Source organism: Schistocerca americana, chromosome 7, assembly GCF_021461395.2.
Source record: "Schistocerca americana isolate TAMUIC-IGC-003095 chromosome 7, iqSchAmer2.1, whole genome shotgun sequence".
NCBI lineage: Eukaryota > Metazoa > Arthropoda > Insecta > Orthoptera > Acrididae > Schistocerca > Schistocerca americana.
The window spans coordinates 212,235,874-212,255,448 of record NC_060125.1 but is presented as its reverse complement, the minus strand read 5'-3'; the positions used below and the strand labels follow the sequence as shown (position 1 = coordinate 212,255,448).

The window sequence follows — 19,575 nt, the reverse complement described above, 5'->3', positions numbered from 1 at the left end:
ATCAGCGTATTTGTGTCATCAGCAGACATTACAGTTTTTGACGAATCCCTGAGGACCTGAAAGTTTATAGTTTGACAGGTTGTCGATGATGGAACGTTACACGTAACAGAACTTGCACAAGTATTTTAATCATCTGGTGCAACACTACTTAGTAAGCCTAAAGTCGAACAAAATAAAGAGAATTTTTCCGATACGCAGTTTCCTAATGAGAAGCTATCTATAGCTGTGAATAGAAAATTACTAGAGGCTGGTTCTTCTGGCCGCAGAGATTGGCCAAGTCTTTTTTCCAAGCAGAAATCGGAGCGATGATGGTTCATGGCGCGGCAGAGGATTCGCCAGTAAGCACCCGTCGGCTTACCTGTGCATTTTGTTTGATTTCCACACTATCATTATTATCTCAACAATATAGCAGAAATACTAGTTCTCGACAAACTAAAATCCTCACTGTATCTGTAACACCGCCCTCTTCTCAAAATCATTTTCCCTCCCGGGAACTTGGTCTTGTAACGACCTTCCCCTGGGGAAGCAAACTCTTTACCAACTTTAAAAGATGTTTAATGGTCAGTCTTCTGTTGCAGTAGTTACCAGTTTCCCATGCTTGTGTGCATCTCAGCATATTACTCCCGGCTTCCTCGCCTTTCCTTTCACGTAGACTGCAGAGTCTTTTGTCGAAACAGGTTTCTCTTTCCTGACAGCTACCCTCTGTCTCTGACACTTCGGTCTTCTCTTCGGTCCCTACGACTTCAGTTTCTCGTGATATTAAACGTGGATTCAGAAGTGCTAAATTAATTAGTATTATTGTTATTCGTAACATCTGTTATCATTACTGCTATTCACAATTATTATTGATGTTTGTAATATTAATTATCCTCATAAAAATCTCAAATATACATATCTAAGCTATAAGTACGCATGGAATTTGCGAATGTTTAGTAATACTTCATGGTATGTGACAGAAAGCCCGAATCTGTTCATAATAAATAATACAATAAAAAAAAGATTGCTTTAGAAAAGGGAAACGTATAGAAATGAAGGAAAGTTTACCAAAAAATTACACCCCTTAATTTATCAGACATTTAAGGGCAGACTAAAGGTATATCGTATCCCAGGTGTGTGTTTCATAAATGAAAATGACAAACGTGACTTAGGCAGCACTGAAAATTGCGAAATACTTGCAAAATATTTTGATCAGCTTCGTAATTGCCCGGGACCAGCCCATAAGATGGAATTTTCAATAGAGCCTCATTTAGGTGAATATCAAAGTAGTTTTAGGAACAGCCGATTAAGTTCAGGACAAATATTTAACCTGAAATCAGTCATTCGCCACAAAATACTAAATTTAAAAGATATTGCAATTAGGTTTGTTGATTTCAAAAAAGGCCTTTGATTCGGTTGACAGACTATGGATAAAACAATCAGAGAATTTAGAGTAAAGTCTAAAGTAGCAAATCTAATTCGTTAAACACTTAGAGACACAGCATCTAAAGTGAAACTCACGGGAGAGCTATATCAGCCCTTTGAAATATACAGAGGTTTATGGGTAGGTGATTGCCTATCACCAGTTGTGTTTTAGAAAATTATTGAGAATTTGGAGTAAGTAGATTTCACCAATACGTTTGAGGAGTGAAAACAAAAATAATGAAATAAACTGTCTCGCATTTGCAGATGACTTTGCTATAATTTCTGAAAATGTAACATTTGCTGTACCGCAAACTAACTTTTTAGAAAACGTATCTTGTAGGTTCGGCTTAAAACTTTCCGCACAGAAAATTAAATTTTGTACAAACATTAACAATGCACCGAAATTTCTTAAAACATATATTGGCCAAATTGAAAAGATTAAAAAATTTTAATATCCAGGGAATACAGTCCAAGAAGAGGGTGTGGACAAAGCTGCTATAGAGGAAAGGGTACATATGTCTAGCATTAAGCTAAGGCTTAGATATATTTGACATACCTGAAAGGCGAATTATTAGGAAAATGTATGAAAAACTAAGAAGGGTTGGAAATTACGTAATAATAACGAAATATATCGAATCATTGACAACATATCAGAAGTAACAAGATAAAGAACACTTGTAACTTTTGGACACGTGTCGAATGTAAAACAGCAGATTAAGGAAAAAGATCTTCAAATATTTGCGGCATAAGTTATCAACAAGTTGGATCCATGAAGTAAAAAATGGTTACGAAAAGAAATAATATAAAAGCTGAAGAAAAACTGAGAGAGAAGTGTTTAACGATAAAATATTGAATATGGTTGTTGTTGTCTTCAGTCCTGGGACTGGTTTGATGTACCTCCCCATGCTACTCTATCCTGCGCATGCTTCTTCATCTCCCAGTACTTACTGCAAACTACATCCTTCTGAATCTGCTTAGTTTATTCATCTCTTGGTCTCCCTCTACGATTTTTACCCTCCACGCTGCCCTCCAATACAAAATTTGTGACCCCTTGATGCCTCAGGACATGTCCTACCAACCGGTCCGTTCTTCTTGTCAAGTTGTGCCACAAACTCCTCTTCTCCCCAGTTCTATTCAATACCTCCTCATTAGTTATGTGATCTACCCATCTAATCTTCAGCATTCTTCTGTAGCACCACATTTCGAAAGCTTCTATTCTCTTCTTGTCCAAACTATTTATCGTCCATGTTTCACTTCCATACATGGCTACACTCCATACAAATACTTTCAAAAACGACTTCCTGACACTTAAATCTATACTCGATGTTAACAAATTTCTCTTCTTCAGAAACGCTTTCCTTGCCATTGCCAGTCTACATTTTATATCCTCTCTACTTCGACCATCATCAGTTATTTTGCTCCCCAAATAGCAAAACTCCTTTACTACTTTAAGTGTCTCATTTCCTAATCTAATATTCTCAACATCACCCGATTTAATTCGACTACATTCCATTATACTCGTTTTGCTTTTGTTGATGTTCATCTTATATCCTCCTTTCAAGACACTGTCCATTCCGTTCAACAGCTCTTCCAAGTCCTTTGCTGTCTCTGACAGAATTACAATGTCATCGGCGAACCTCAACGTTCTTATTTCTTCTCCATGGACTTTAATACCTACTCCGAATTTTTCTTTTGTTTCCTTTGAATATGGTAGAAGACTGAAAAAAGTGTAAGAAGTGGTCAGAAGACAGGACGAAAACAAATCATAGTGAGTGCTGGAAGAAAAGAAGAGAACAGCGATTGACTTGTGGTTCTTAATTGGGTCATCCGAGAAAATTAATGGTGCAGCACACATTAATTACGAGCCAGGTGTGATCACTACACTAGACAAGCATGATTGGAATGGAGTTCTCTCAAAACTTGCAAAGCGGTAGTAATGTGATACTGGAGGTACGAAACCAGAATGATAGCAGTAAGGGCAGTGGCAGAAGTGCTTCAGATCCATGTCATCGGTGCCTCGAAAGTTTATTCGTATTCCCAAGCAATGTGTACAGGTTGTGCCATTTATTTTGACCATCACAAATAACTATTTGTCCAAATGTATCAAGCCAACTTAGTTTAGCCCTCCGGGGATCTTAAACAGCCTTACTTGTCGCTCAGGTCGTCAAGAAACACTATAGTTTCTATGCAATAGCCCTCTCATCAAGAAATACTGAGAAATCTATCACAGCGTACCGTTCACGTTAACGTAATTTTATTAAAAACACAGAACTGGCCTCCATGCTGGCCCAAAGTGCGGATACCCGCCTGGATAAGCTAACTCGTACACTTGATGGAGTTGTCAGTAAACAAATAGAAACATACGAAAAATGAACACCGGCCATTCTGTCAACCGTCTCCAGTCGAAGGTTTGTGTGTGTACAATGTATACGTACGAAAGGAAGATTAAAATTCTACTCGCGTGTGGAGAATGGAAGTTAGCAAAACAGTAACTACAATGATGCCGGTCTTCCTCAGCAGTATTACCCCTGCCTTAAACCACAATAAAAGAAATAATTACGATCAGTTTTGTTGGCAAGAAAGTACCTTCCCTGTGCAGAGAATGTCGTTTAAAAGTAGTACAGTTCTGTTCTAAAGGTACCCGCGTTGTAAATAAAAAAACGTTATTACAGTTACTGAAAGTTTATTTCATAACGACCTTATTTGACAGCTGTATTGACAGTGATTGTGGGGATCACTCTGAGAAACTACACTGTTTCATTAAGGACGCAAGAACAGCAATGACGTTTCATTTCAGTAGAACAATGTGAGTAATTGTTTTGTCCCTTCGTTTCAAACGTTTCCGATACCACTCAGACTTAGCGCTTGTTAACCACTATGAATTCCGTATTACACAAGGGACTTTATGGTTAAAATCGAATACTCAAAGTGCATGAGCCTTGCGTGCCTGCGTGTAAATCAGCAGCCAGCTACATTGCATGTGTATCTATGATCTATACATTGTGCTGAATGTGGACTTTCAAATTTCCGAGTATGCTGCACACTGCGCATGCGCATAAATAGTGGACTGTGGTGGTGTCTACTAACATTGGCTGCCCTGGCTGAGCCCACTCCTGTTAAGGAAATGGGTTTTGTGCCTTCGTGTCTTCTTAATCTTTACTGTGTTCACTTTGGTTCCTTAACGTACTGAAACGGTTGCATGTTGACGTGGTGTATTTCTTACTTGTCTTATCTCACAAAAGAGTCGAAATACCTGAATGTCAAAAAGTATTCACATTTTACAGAGAGAAAGCAGGTATAGATAAGAACGTAAACAGACAAACATGTTTCATTGAAAATTATTTCAATAGCGTAAAAGTCAGGATTATTTAAGAAGAAAAATAATTTCAGTGACATTTGGCACTCGGCGAGAAAAAACAATACAAAGGAGAAAGTAAAAAGGTGATGCTTACAACGTTGTATGTATTGTTTCATGTGTTTGGAAGTATATATTACCTCGCGCAAATACTTGTATATGTTTTAAAGCGTTTGGATGACACTTGTACTACTCTTTTAGCTCTGAGAAGTGTAGGGAATTTGCGGGTCAAATGAAGAATGGAATACAACCCATTGGATTTGACCTTTGAGGTCATAGTTTACTCATAGATATTAATGTCTTTATATTAGAGCCATGGATAATAAATCGATTACATTCTGTGGCGAGCCGTCATGATTGTAAGTCATAATAAATGTATGTGTTTTTAAGACAGGGCTTGACATTGTGTGCGACTTTTATCGCTTGTATTAATTTAAATCGTTTGCTGGTTCCAGTTCATTCGGTACTTACTTTCATTCTTAATGTGTTTGGGGTATATTGGAGGAATTGTTTTTCCTTCTGGACAATTCTAACTTTTTGATTTTCGTTTGTGGGTATGGATCTATCGTCTCCTATGAATAAAATGGTTCAAATGGCTCTGAGCACTATGGGACTTAACTTCTGAGGTCATCAGTCCCCTAGAACTTAGAACTACTTAAACCTAACTAACCTAAGGACATCCCACACATCCATGCCTGCGGTTCCAGACTGTAGCGCCTACAACCGCTCGGCCACCCTGGCCGCCATTCCTATGAATATGGAACATTTGAAGCAGGGTTTCTCAACCGCAGTAGGGAACACAAATTTTACAGTTCTCGCTTTCTTTCGCCTTCGCTAGTACCACTATTACTACGATGCTGCTGGCCGGTACGACCGAGCGGTTCTAGGCGCTTCATTCTGGAACCGCGTGAGCGCTACGGCCGCAGGTTCGAATCCTGCCTCGGGCATGGATGTGTGTGATGTCCTTAGTTTTAAGTAGTCGTAAGTTCTACGGGACTGATGACCTCAGATGTTAAGTCAAATAGTGCTCAGAGCCATTTGAACTACGATGCTCTTCAGTAGATGATAGGCGAAAAGACCGAAGTACAAAACATTTGTATCCACATAGGTCAACTGAAGAATAGGATACTAGTGCTCGCAAAGACGAAAAAAGCGACGTACGTAACATTGGCATCCTGCACTTCAGTTGAACTACGAAGGTAGTATCCTGTTCCTCAGCTGACCTATACAGGTTATCTAAAGTATGGTATATAAATTTTATGTATGTCGCAGTTTTTTGCTTCCTCTAGCAGTAGTATCCTTTTTCAAGAAACAAATTCTACTCTTGTAGGTATTTTCGCCGTCACTAGTACGATAATTTTTGGTCGGTACTATTAGTATCGAAGGCGGATAAAAATTTGTATTCCGTACTTCAGATGACATATAGTGGCATAATTCAGTTGACTTATATGGCTCAACTGAAGTATCGAACACAAATTTTATCTGTGTCGCTCTTTTAGCCTTGCGTAGTTCAACTGAGGTATAGGAAGCCAATGTTACGTGCGTAGATTGTTTCGTCTTCGCTAGCGTTAGCATGCTATTTTTCAGTTGACCTATATAGGTCAGGTGAAGTACGGGACGCAAATTTTACGTATGTCGCTAGCAATAGTATCAGCTGAAGAATAGGATGCTAGTAGTAACGGAGGCGAAAAATGCAACACCTGTACACCTACATAGTTTACTGAATATTGGCATAGTAATGGCAGTGAAGGCGAAAATGTCGACATACGTTTAATTTGTACCTCGTACTGCAGTTCATCTATACGGATCAACTGAACTACGGAATATAAGTCATATATACAGGGTGGTCCATTGATCGTGACCGGGGCAAATGTCTCACGAAATAAGCGTGAAATGGAAGAACTACAAGAACGAAACTTGTCTAGCTCGAAAGTGGAAACCAGATGGCGCTATGGTTGGCCCGCTAGATGGCGCTACATCTACATCTACATCTACATTGATACTCCTCAAGCCACCCAACGGTGTGTGGCGGAGGGCACTTTACGTACCACTGTCATTACCTCCCTTTCCTGTTCCAGTCGCGTATGGTTCGCGGGAAGAACGACTGTCTGAAAGCCTCCGTGCGCGCTCTAATCTCTCTAATTTTACATTCGTGATCTCCTCGGGAAGTATAAGTAGGGGGAAGCAATATATTCGATACCTCATCCAGAAACGCATCCTCTCGAAACCTGGCGAGCAAGCTACACCGCGATGCAGAGCGCCTCTCTTGCAGAGTCTGCCACTTGAGTTTATTAAACATCTCCGTAACGCTATCACGGTTACCAAATAACCCGGTGACGAAACGCGCCGCTCTTCTTTGGATCTTCTCTATCTCCTCCGTCAACCCGACCTGGTACGGATCCCACACTGATGAGCAATACTCAAGTATAGGTCGAACGAGTGTTTTGTAAGCCACCTCCTTTGTTGATGGACTACATTTTCTAAGCACTCTCCCAATGAATCTCAACCTGGTACCCGCCTTACCAACAATTAATTTTATATGATCATTCCACTTCAAATCGTTCCGTACGCATACTCCCAGATATTTTACAGAAGTAACTGCTACCAGTGTTTGTTCCGCTATCATATAATCATACAATAAAGGATCCTTCTTTCTATGTATTCGCAATACATTACATTTGTCTATGTTAAGGGTCAGTTGCCACTCCCTGCACCAAGTGCCTATCCGCTGCAGATCTTCCTGTATTTCGCTACAATTTTCTAATGCAGCAACTTCTCTGTATACTACAGCATCATCCGCGAAAAGCCGCATGGAACTTCCGACATTATCTACTAAGTCATTTATATATATTGTGAAAAGCAATGGTCCCATAACACTCCCCTGTGGCACGCCAGAGGTTACTTTAACGTCTGTAGACGTCTCTCCATTGATAACAACATGCTGTGTTCTGTTTGCTAAAAACTCTTCAATCCAGCCACACAGCTGGTCTGATATTCCGTAGGCTCTTACTTTGTTTATCAGGCGACAGTGCGGAACTGTATCGAACGCCTTCCGGAAGTCAAGAAAAATAGCATCTACCTGGGAGCCTGTATCTAATATTTTCTGGGTCTCATGAACAAATAAGGCGAGTTGGGTCTCACACGATCGCTGTTTCCGGAATCCATGTTGATTCCTACATAGTAGATTCTGGGTTTCCAGAAATGACATGATACGCGAGCAAAAAACATGTTCTAAAATTCTACAAGAGATCGACGTAAGAGATATAGGTCTATAGTTTTGCGCATCTGCTCGACGACCCTTCTTGAAGACTGGGACTATCTGTGCTCTTTTCCAATCATTTGGAACCCTCCGTTCCTCTAGAGACTTGCGGTACACGGCTGTTAGAAGGGGGGCAAGTTCTTTCGCGTACTCTGTGTAGAATCGAATTGGTATCCCGTCAGGTCCAGTGGACTTTCCTCTATTGAGTGATTCCAGTTGCTTTTCTATTCCTTGGACACTTATTTCGATGTCAGCCATTTTTTCGTTTGTGCGAGGATTTAGAGAAGGAACTGCAGTGCGGGCTTCCTCTGTGAAACAGCTTTGGAAAAAGGTGTTTAGTATTTCAGCTTTACGCGTGTCATCCTCTGTTTCAATGCCATCATCATCCCGTAGTGTCTGGATATGCTGTTTCGAGCCACTTACTGATTTAACGTAAGACCAGAACTTCCTAGGATTTTCTGTCAAGTCGGTACATAGAATTTTACTTTCGAATTCAATGAATGCTTCACGCATAGCCCTCCTTACGCTAACTTTGACATCGTTTAGCTTCTGTTTGTCTGAGAGGTTTTGGCTGCGTTTAAACTTGGAGTGGAGCTCTCTTTGCTTTCGCAGTAGTTTCCCAACTTTGTTGTTGTACCACGGTGGGTTTTTCCCGTCCCTCACAGTTTTACTCGGCACGTACCTGTCTAAAACGCATTTTACGATTGCCTTGAACTTTTTCCATAAACACTCAACATTGTCAGTGTCGGAACAGAAATTTTCGTTTTGATCTGTTAGGTAGTCTGAAATCTGCCTTCTATTACTCTTGCTAAACAGATAAACCTTCCTCCCTTTTTTTATATTCCTATTAACTTCCATATTCAGGGATGCTGCAACGGCCTTATGATCACTGATTCCCTGTTCTGTACATACAGAGTCGAAAAGTTCGGGTCTGTTTGTTATCAGTAGGTCCAATATGTTATCTCCACGAGTCGGTTCTCTGTTTAATTGCTCGAGGTAATTTTCGGATAGTGCTCTCAGTATAATGTCACTCGATGCTCTGTCCCTACCACCCGTCCTAAACATCTGAGTGTCCCAGTCTATATCTGGTAAATTGAAATCTCCACCTAAGACTATAACATGCTGAGAAAATTTATGTGAAATGTATTCCAAATTTTCTCTCAGTTGTTCTGCCACTAATGCTGCTGAGTCGGGAGGTCGGTAAAAGGAGCCAATTATTAACCTAGTTCGGTTGTTTAGTGTAACCTCCACCCATAATAATTCACAGGAACTATCCACTTCTACTTCACTACAGGATAAACTACTACCAACAGCGATGAGCACTCCACCACCGGTTGCATGCAATCTATCCTTTCTAAACACCGTCTGTACCTTTGTAAAAATTTCGGCAGAATTTATCTCTGGCTTAAGCCAGCTTTCTGTACCTATAACGATTTCAGCTTCGGTGCTTTCTATCAGCGCTTGAAGTTCTGGTACTTTACCAACGCAGTTTCGACAGTTGACAATTACAATACCGATTGCTGCTTGGTCCCCGCATGTCCTGACTTTGCCCCGCACCCGTTGAGGCTGTTGCCCTTTCTGTACTTGCCCAAGGCCATCTAACCTAAAAAACCGCCCAGCCCACGCCACACAACCCCTGCTACCCGTGTAGCTGCTTGTTGCGTGTAGTGGACGCCTGACCTATCCAGCGGAACCCGAAACCCCACCACCCTATGGCGCAAGTCGAGGAATCTGCAGCCCACACGGTCGCAGAACCGTCTCAGCCTCTGATTCAGACCCTCCACTCGGCTCTGTACCAAAGGTCCGCAGTCAGTCCTGTCGACGATGCTGCAGATGGTGAGCTCTGCTTTCGTCCCGCTAGCGAGACTGGCAGTCTTCACCAAATCAGATAGCCGCCGGAAGCCAGAGAGGATTTCCTCCGATCCATAGCGACACACATCATTGGTGCCGACATGAGCGACCACCTGCAGATGGGTGCACCCTATACCCTTCATGGCATCCGGAAGGACCCTTTCCACATCTGGAATGACTCCCTCCGGTATGCACACGGAGTGCACATTGGTTTTCTTCCCCTCTCTTGCTGCCATTTCCCTAAGGGGCCCCATTACGCGCCTGACGTTGGAGCTCCCAACTACCAGTAAGCCCACCCTCTGCGACTGTCCGGATCTTGCAGACTGAGGGGCAACCTCTGGAACAGGACAAGCAGCCATGTCAGGCCGAAGATCAGTATCAGCCTGAGACAGAGCCTGAAACCGGTTCGTCAGACAAACTGGAGAGGCTTTCCGTTCAGCCCTCCGGAATGTCTTTCGCCCCCTGCCACACCTTGAAACGACCTCCCACTCTACCACAGGTGAGGGATCAGCCTCAATGCGGGCAGTATCCCGGGCAACCACAGTCGTAGTCCGATCAGGGGATGCGTGGGACGAGCTGGCCGTCCCCGACAAACCCCCATCCGGACCCCCACAGTGATGCCCATTGGCGACAGCCTCAAGCTGTGTGACCGAAGCCAACACTGCCTGAAGTTGGGAGCGAAGGGATGCCAACTCAGCCTGCATCCGAACACAGCAGTTGCAGTCCCTATCCATGCTAAAAACTGTTTTGCAAAGAACGTCTGAACTAATCTACAGAGAGCGCAAACAAATCAACAAAATTTAAACGGTTATTAAAATACAAGATTGCCTAGTAAATGCAGTAATGCTGCTACTTGCGCACTGCTGACACTGCTCGGCGGCGGAAGGAGACTAAGCGAAATTACACTATTCAGGTACTAAAACACGATGCTACACTCTCAAATACTATAATACGCCCGAAATTTATGAATTAAACAATGCAAGAACCAAAAACACGCAAAGAAATTAAGAATTAAACTCTGTAACAAATGAGTGAGCTAGGAGTATACGACTTGCTGCTCAGCTGCTTATCCAACGGCGGCAGGGAGCACACTGCCATAGGTCAAACGGATATCAACTGTGGTGTCACCGCCAGACACCACACTTGCTAGGTGGTAGCCTTTTAAATCGGCCGCGGTCCACTAGTATACGACGGATCCGCGTTTCGCCACTGTCAGTAATTGCAGACCGAGCGCCGCAACACGGCAGGTCTAGAGAGACTTACTAGCACTCACCCCAGTTGTACAGACGACTTTGCCAGAAGGGAATCACTGAGAATTACGCTCTCATTTGCCGAGACGATAGTTAGCATAGCCTTCAGCTAAGTCAATTGCTACGACCTAGCAAGGCGCCATTTATCCTTTGCTATGTATCTAATGAAGCATGTACATCAACAAGACCAATGTTCACCAATTGTGGATTAAAGTTAAGTATTCAAGCAACTACGTACTTTAATTACTAGACTCAACTCCTTTAACTGTTCCAGACCTTACGCCAGCCTGCGTGAGTTTAAGCGCGTGCCTTTCGGTTACCCGTCACTGTGGATTGGCTGTCTTGCCAGTCCACAACATCAACTGTTTCATTTTTAAGTAGGAACCCCCATTATTTATTACATATTCGTGTAGTACGTAAAGTAATATGAATGTTTTAGCTGGAGCACTTTTTTCGCTTTGTGATAGATGGCGCTGTAATAGTCACAAACGTATAAGTACGTGGTATCACGTAACATTCATATTCATTTACGTACTACACGAATATTTAATAAAAAATTGGGGTTCCTATTTAAAAAAACGCTGTTGATATCCGTTTGACCTATGGCAGCGCCATCTAGCGGGCCAACCGTAACACCATCTGGTTTTCACCTTCGAGCTAGACAAGTTTCGTTCTTTGTAGTTTTTTCGTTTGATGCTTATATCGTGAGATATTTGGTCCGGTCAATATCAATAGGCCACCCTGCGTATCAACAGAGGTACGACATGGTAACGTTACTTCTGTCTCTTTTCTCTTCGTTCTTTTTTGCACTAGTATCCCATTCTTCAGCTTAGCTATGTAGGTCTACTGAAGAACAGGATTCCACAACTCAAATAAGAGATATACTTAACATTATATTCGAAATATGAATGTATGTGACATGTATCTACTATATGTTTTGTCTGTCCTACGTTCATTTGTTTCTCAACATTCGTCTCTGCTCTTAAATATTTGGCCCGGTCACTATCAATGGATTGGGGATGTTTGGGCGAGGAGACCAGACAGCGAGGTCATCGGTCTCATCGGATTAGGGAAGGATGCGGAAGGAAGTCGGCCGTGCCCTTTCAAAGGAACCATCCCGGCATTTGCCTGGAGCGATTTAGGGAAATCACGGAAAACCTAAATCAGGAAGGCCGGACGCGGGATTGAACCGTCGTTCTCCAGAATACGATCAGTATCAATGGACCACCCTGTATATCAACAGAGGTATCCCATGGTAACGTTACTTGTGTCCCTATTCCCTTCGTACTTTTTGGCACTAGTATACCATTCTTCAGTTTTTCTATGTAGGTGTACTGAAGCATAGGGCACCACAACTGAAATAAGAGATATACTTAACATTATGTTCGAAAAATGAATGTGTGTGACATATATCTACTATCTGTTTTCTCTGTCCTACGTTCATTTGTTTCTCAACATTCGCCTTTGCTGTTAAATCTGTGCAATACATCATCTCTGGTAACTTTTGACGTCATTGGTGGAAGCCAACGAGTTGTATCCCATTCTTCAGTAATTACGAATTTACCATGGGGCCGTTACCAAGAACATCGACTAGAGATTTCGTTTTGGCAATTAATAAACTCTGTTACTTTTACATGTTTCCACAAATAGATTATTTTCGTAAAAAGTATAGGCCCTCATAACCTCACTTTCATCCTTCATGTGCCGAACTGCCCAGCGGACAGATGTCACAACAGAAGCGACTGGGTGCTGACGTGCAAACGAAAACGTTTATGAAGCTCACAAGGGAATCTCACAATCACACCCGCTCAGATTTAGTTATAAGTTGGCACAGTGGATAGGCCTTGAAAAACTGAACACAAAAATCACTCGAGAAAACAGGAAGTTTCGTGGATGTTACTGTTTTTGTTGAATTGAAAAAAATGAAAAAAGAGGTCCTTGGTTCAAGTCTTCCCTGGAGTGAAAAGTATAATTTTTCATTTTCCGACGATTATTTTGCGAAGCTGCACAGGTCCACAGAGCAGTATTGTTTACGTGATCGTGTGTCAATTATCAAAGTTCAGGCACTCACACATAATCAACTTCGCTCTCCAAAATTCCAGGACATGTTCAGATTTGCTTGGACATATGCAGGATTTGACGGTCTACACACGGAAAAATTTGAAAACGTTAAAAACATATGTTTTGACAGAGCACAGGGAAAACTGTGCGACTGCGAAACTGTTGCATTCATTTGTTGCAGTTTGTGTGACAAACTCTTATGTTTTCATCACTTTTTTGGGAGTGATTATCACATCCACAAGAAGACCTAAATTGGGCAAGGTAGAAGAATCTGTTTACCCATTCGCCAAGTGTACAAGTTAGGTGGGTCGACAACATATTCCTGTCATGTAACGCACATGCCGTCACCAGTGTCGTATAGAATATATCAGACGTGTTTTCCTGTGGAGGAATCGGTTGACCTACGACCTTGCGATCAAATGATTTCGGTTCCCATTGGAGAGGCACGTCCTTTCGTCTGCTAATCGCACGGTTTTTCGGTGCGGTCGCAAAACAGACACTAAACTTATTACAGTGAATAGAGACGTCAATGAACGAACGGACAGATCATAACTTTGCGGAAATAAAGAAACTAAACTTTTCACTCGAGGTAATACTTGAACCAAGGACCTCTAGTTCCGTACCCGCTCACGCTAACCACGGAAGCACGGCGCTCCTACGTTGATGTTATTCTTGATGTTGCCTATCTTGCGCATGGACTACTCAGTTTGTATATTTTACTTATTTTTTTCCAAGTTCCACACAACTTCTTCCTGTTTTCTCCATTGTACTGTGTTCAGTATTGAGCAAGCAGTAAAGGAAACAAAAGAAAAATTCGGAGTAGGTATTAAAATTCATGGAGAAGAAGTAAAAACTTTGAGGTTCGCCGATGACATTGTAATTCTGTCAGAGACAGCAAAGGACTTGGAAGAGCAGTTGAACGGAATGGACAGCGTCTTGAAAGGAAGATATAAGATGAACATCAACAAAAGCAAAACGAGGATAATGGAATGTAGTCAAATCGGGTGAGGGGATTAGATTAGGAAATGAGACACTTAAAGTAGTAAAGGAGTTTTGCTATTTAGGGAGTAAAATAACTGATGATGGTCGAAGTAGAGAGGATATAAAATGTAGACTGGCAATGGCAAAAAAATCGTTTCTGAAGAAGAGAAATTTGTTAACATCGAGTATAGATTTAAGTGTCAGGAAGTCGTTTCTGAAAGTATTTGTATGGAGTGTAGCCATGCATGGAAGTGAAACATGGACGGTAACCAGTTTGGACAAGAAGAGAATAGAAGCTTTCGAAATGTGGTGCTACAGAAGAATGCTGAAGATAAGGTGGGTAGATCACGTAACTAATGAGGAGATATTCAATAGGATTGGGGAGAAGAGAAGTTTGTGGCACAACTTGACTAGAAGAAGGGATCGGTTGGTAGGACATGTTTTGAGGCATCAAGGGATCACAAATTTAGCATTGGATGGCAGCGTGGAGGGTAAAAATCGTAGAGGGAGACCAAGAGATCAATACACTAAGCAGATTCAGAAGGATGTAGGTTGCAGTAGGTACTGGGAGATGAAGAAGCTTGCACAGGATAGAGTAGCATGGAGAGCTGCATCAAACCAGTCTCAGGACTGAAGACCACAACAACAACAACAACAACAACTGTGTTCAGTTTTTCAAGGCCTATCCACTGTGCCAACTTACAACTAAATCTGAGGGAGGTGCGACGGGGAGGTTGCCTTGTCAGTAAAGGGATGAATCGCCAGAGGCGCTGCTGTTGACTCACTTGTCAATTCGTGCAAGCGAGTCGATCGTGTAAAAGAGGCCTTAGACACGAGCGGACAAGTGAGACGTACGCTTAGCGTCGATTTGCGCACACACGGGAGAGGTGTCTGGGCTACTCACTGGCTACGGCCCAGAAGGTGAAATTGTGTAGCGCCGTGAGGAGGTCCTGGGCCTGGCGGCGGCAGTCGGGCGTCCGCGCGGCCCCCGGCAGGGCGTGCAGCGGCCACGCGGGCCAGCCAGGCGCCGCGGCGCCGGCCAGCGCCGCCAGCGCGAGCAGAGGCAGCGGCAGCGGCAGCGGCAGGAAGGCGCGTCCCATCATCTCGCGGCCGCGGCGGTGTGCCACTGTGCGGCCGCGGCGTCGCGCGCTCTCCAGCTGCCAGCCGCCAGCCGGCTTGCGTAAGGCCGGCCGGCCCGCGGCGAGGGCAGCTCCCGGCGTCCCCACCACCGCTAATGACGAGAGCCTGATGGCAGCCGGAAATTTACAAACACACCTTGCGCATCCTGGTCACTAACGTCAAAGCTCCCTATATCGCCGTCTCCCTGAAGTCCGATGAACCCTAACCGTATGTTTATTTTGAGATTTTTGCGTAATCTGCACACATTTGATTGTCGTCTGCCACTGTTGGATAGTATATCCTATGAGGTGCGTTCAGCCACAAGAAACCTTCCTCTGCAGAATCTGGTCTCTTCTATTTGTGGATATGTGAATGTGTGGTATTATTGTCTGAAGAACAGACTCAGCTTATAGAAAAATTAAAACAGCATTCGGTGAAATTAAAAGCAACGCCGGTAACATTATGAACGCACTGTGAATTCCACTATCAAATGGCGATAAGAGAGCAGAAAGGTGGAAAGAGCATATTGAAGGCCTCCGCGAGAGGGAATACTCTGTAAAATTTATATCTAAAGTAAGATGTGATGTTTATGTCTAACAATGAAGTTATATTAAGTGGTGTCCTGACTGTGTACCTGATTACGTGTATCTGTATATTTACCTGACCCTGTTTTAAACAAGCTGTCTACTACTAAAATGTAGACTTTCACGGCCGGAAATGTCATGTCCATTAGCATTATCCGGGTTGTTATGCCATGGTCGGTTGATGAATTCTGTGTCAAAGTCAGTAGCGAGCCAGCGGATGTGTTGGACCTTCCATCGAGCTACAGACCCCCTTGAAGATGTCTCCCGCAGACGGGGACGAAACGTTGGGAATGGACACAGAATTCATCAACCGACCACGGCATAACAGCCCGGATAATGATAATGGACAAGCTGTCTACTGTAAAAAAGCAATACCAGTAAACCGAAACTAGTTAAAACCTGTGCGCGATAATGGCAAAGTAGACGTAAGTACATTCAAATCTACTCGGTGTTACTTCAGCTCTGCAAATCTGAATAAGTGCAAAAGTGGTCCCTGTGCGAATTTCCACAATATGCGTGAAATAAATTTCTTACCACGTATTGGTGTCGCCCTGGATAACGCGTTGTTCTGTTCTCAGCCTACTAAACTAACTACAGTCGCAAAAGCCAAAATTCAATATATTTGACTGAGATACATTTAGAATTTGTTAGAATTAAAACGACTTGGAATTGGGAGGCGAAACATGACTGAGAAGAATGACTGTAATATCTTACTTGAAAATCTTACTCTATTGTGAAACTGACTTGCAATTGTTAAGCGATATCATAAAAGTTACATTTACGCAAACAAATGACCCTTACAAAAAACACAATAAAAATTTGGGGTTACATACAAAGCTGGTGACATTCAAATTCGTTCTACAGCAAAAGCGCATAAATACATGAATATTGATATAAGAATACGTAGAAAGATTCTTCATCAAAATTTCATAATAATGTCTATAGTATTTTCTTCCTTAAGTTTACCTCAAATCTTATTCCTTCCATAAATCATTAATACACAGCACTGAAATTATTACATTGAATATTTGAAGCCTCTGACGCGCTACTTCCGCTTCTCTTGAGCAACAACTACCTACCACTGCGCGACGTATCATGAGCTCTTTGTTAGACAGTCTGCCTCAGCGATAGCTGCCTCACAGCGCTCTTTCACACGTACGTCTTTGAAATCGATATATTTCTTGTGCTGGTGGTTCAAATGTCTCTGAGCGCTATGGGGCTTAACATCTATGGTCATCAGTCCCCCAGAACTTGAAATTACTTAAACCTAACTAACCTAAGGACATCACACAACACCCAGTCATCACGAGGCAGAGAAAATCCCTGACCCCGCCGGGAATCGAACCCGGTAACCCGGGCGTGGGAATCTTGTGCTCTTGGATAGTACGCTAAAATTTACAATTTTGGTTATATGTACCTATTTCAACTTGTCTGATGACGTGATAGAAGAAACAGGAGTCGACAGGGAGGAGACAGGGCATCCATTGTTAGAATCACAATTTAGTAGAGTTTTGGAACACATAAGATCGAATAAGGCATTCCATCAAAATTTCTAAAATAATTGAGGGAAGCGGTACTGGTGTGTGGAATGTATAAGCCTGGCGATATAGCATCAGACTTTCGGTAAAACATCCACATAATTCCGAACATCCAAGAACCGACATGTTCCAGAACTATTTCACAACCAGCTTAACAACTTACGCATCCAGTTTGACGACAAGAATAATATACAGAGAAATGGAAGAGAAAATTAAGGATGTGTTAGATGACGATCAGTTTGGTTTTATAAAAGGTAAAGGCACCTGAATGTCATTTGTGACTGTGCGTTTCATAATGGAAGCAAGACTGGAGGAATGTCAAGACACGTTAATAGGATTTGTTGACCTAGAAAAAGCGTTCGACAGTGTAAAATGGTAGAGGATGTTCGAAATTGCGAGGAAAATGGGCGTAAGCTGCAAGGATCCCGCCCGGCTAGCCGTGCGGTCTGCTTCCCGAGCGGGAAGGCGTGTCGGCCCCTGGCACGAATCCGCCTGGCAGAGTATTAGTGTCGAGGTACGGTGTGCCGGCCAGCCTGTGGATGGTTTTTAAGGCTAATTTCCATCTGCCTCGGTGAATGCGGGCTGGTTCCCTCACTTGTCGGCGATTGCTGCGCAAACACTGTTTCCACGTACGCATACGCCATAATTACTGTAACACTAGCGTCTGGAATGACACGTTCCCGGGGGGAGGGGGGGGGGGGGGGGGTCCACTGGGGACCGAGCCGCACAATAACAATAACCCTGGGTTCGGTGTGGGGTTGCTGTGGGGTGAGTGGACTGCTGTAATCTGTTGTGGGGCTGTGTACCACTGAGGGCTACGGTGGGGAAGAAGCCTCTCCATCGTTTCTAGCTCCCCAGTTCAATACATACATACAAGCTACAAGTGTAACGTCCCCTTAGAAAAATTTATGAATGGTTGTGCTGATAAACCTCTTACATTATTTGATTTTCAAACAGCTGAGCAGAACTGAACGTACCCAGACATTTCGCTCTTTAGCTATTCCGATCAACACTAAGCTGACGCACAATATTTTTTGCGCAACGCAATCTGACTTTCAATAATCCCTACAAAAGAATGGCCCTAATTAACATTAACCTATACATTTCACAAATCACTTACCTCAAAAAAATCTTCGTTACTCAAACTACTGCAATACAGCGAGCGCCACTAATGCCAGCTAAATAAAAGATTCAAATTACTGAAGGCACTAACTCTTGATAGGCATAGCAAATGAAAGATTTTGGTAGAGAACAAACAATGTATTTACCTTAATAGTGTTCAAAAGTCATAATATATATAGCAGTTTATGACATCCAGTCTTACAAATTTACTGTGTCTGATGGACACACGTCCGGATCATCGGCTCTCAAAACTCCGCCATCTCTCTCCCCACATCCACCACTGCTGGCGGCTCACCTCCAACTGCGCAACGCTACGCGCTGTTAACAGCCAACTGCTCAACACTACAATAGCGACTATTTCAACAATGACCACCAGCCACAGACTGCACACAGCGCAGCCAGTGATTTTCATACAGAGCGCTAGGTGACGATACCAATATAAAAACCTAAACAGCCTGCTTACACAAGGAAGGACGGGTAACATAGAATCATGTTCAGGAAATAAAAAGCAGAGCACCCTGAACGACAAGAGATAGGACGTTCTTATTCACAAGACATGTACGTTAGTCTGTTGTTCAGAAATGATTATCATTTGAGTGGCCTCGGTTCAGCATCTGTCCTGTTTCCTTATAGGCACAAGGTCCGCCATGGGTCCTAATAACTTGCTCCATGCGCGATGGCACCGACGCGTGTAAGGCGCTAATGTCGTCGTGCGGTATAACCACCCATGCTGCTTCACGTGGCTCCAAAGTTCATCTGTGGCGGCTGGCACTGTGTCACAGCGTTTCACCATACCCCACACGTTTTCAATTGGCGACAAGTCTGGTGATCTGGCGGGCCAGAGAAAAAGACTGACATAGTGTGACAGGAAGAAGGCACGTGTTCGTGCAGAAACATGTGATCATGCATTGCCTTGCTTCGGAGCTGTGTGGTGCTAGCCGGCTGCCTTCATCAGCAATCACGGCTTTGGGGCGAAGCCCAGGTACGACCTCCGCATTGTCTGCCCACTGTCGTACGCTTGGCCGAAGCTGTACTATCACTCTGTCGGAAGGCG

At 43.1% G+C, this 19,575-nt stretch overlaps 1 protein-coding gene across 1 annotated transcript in view; it reads right to left on the bottom strand.

Annotated features, from left to right (window-relative positions):
* The window catches only part of LOC124622845 (O-acyltransferase like protein-like), a 304,695-nt gene extending 289,522 nt beyond the window's left edge, over positions 1 to 15,173 (bottom strand). The window contains exon 1 of the mRNA XM_047148636.1: positions 15,063 to 15,173. Coding sequence (XP_047004592.1) covers position 15,063 — 1 coding nt within the window. The 5' untranslated portion in view covers positions 15,064 to 15,173. The remainder of the gene's footprint in view (positions 1 to 15,062) is intronic.
* Positions 15,174 to 19,575: the final 4,402 nt, after the last annotated feature.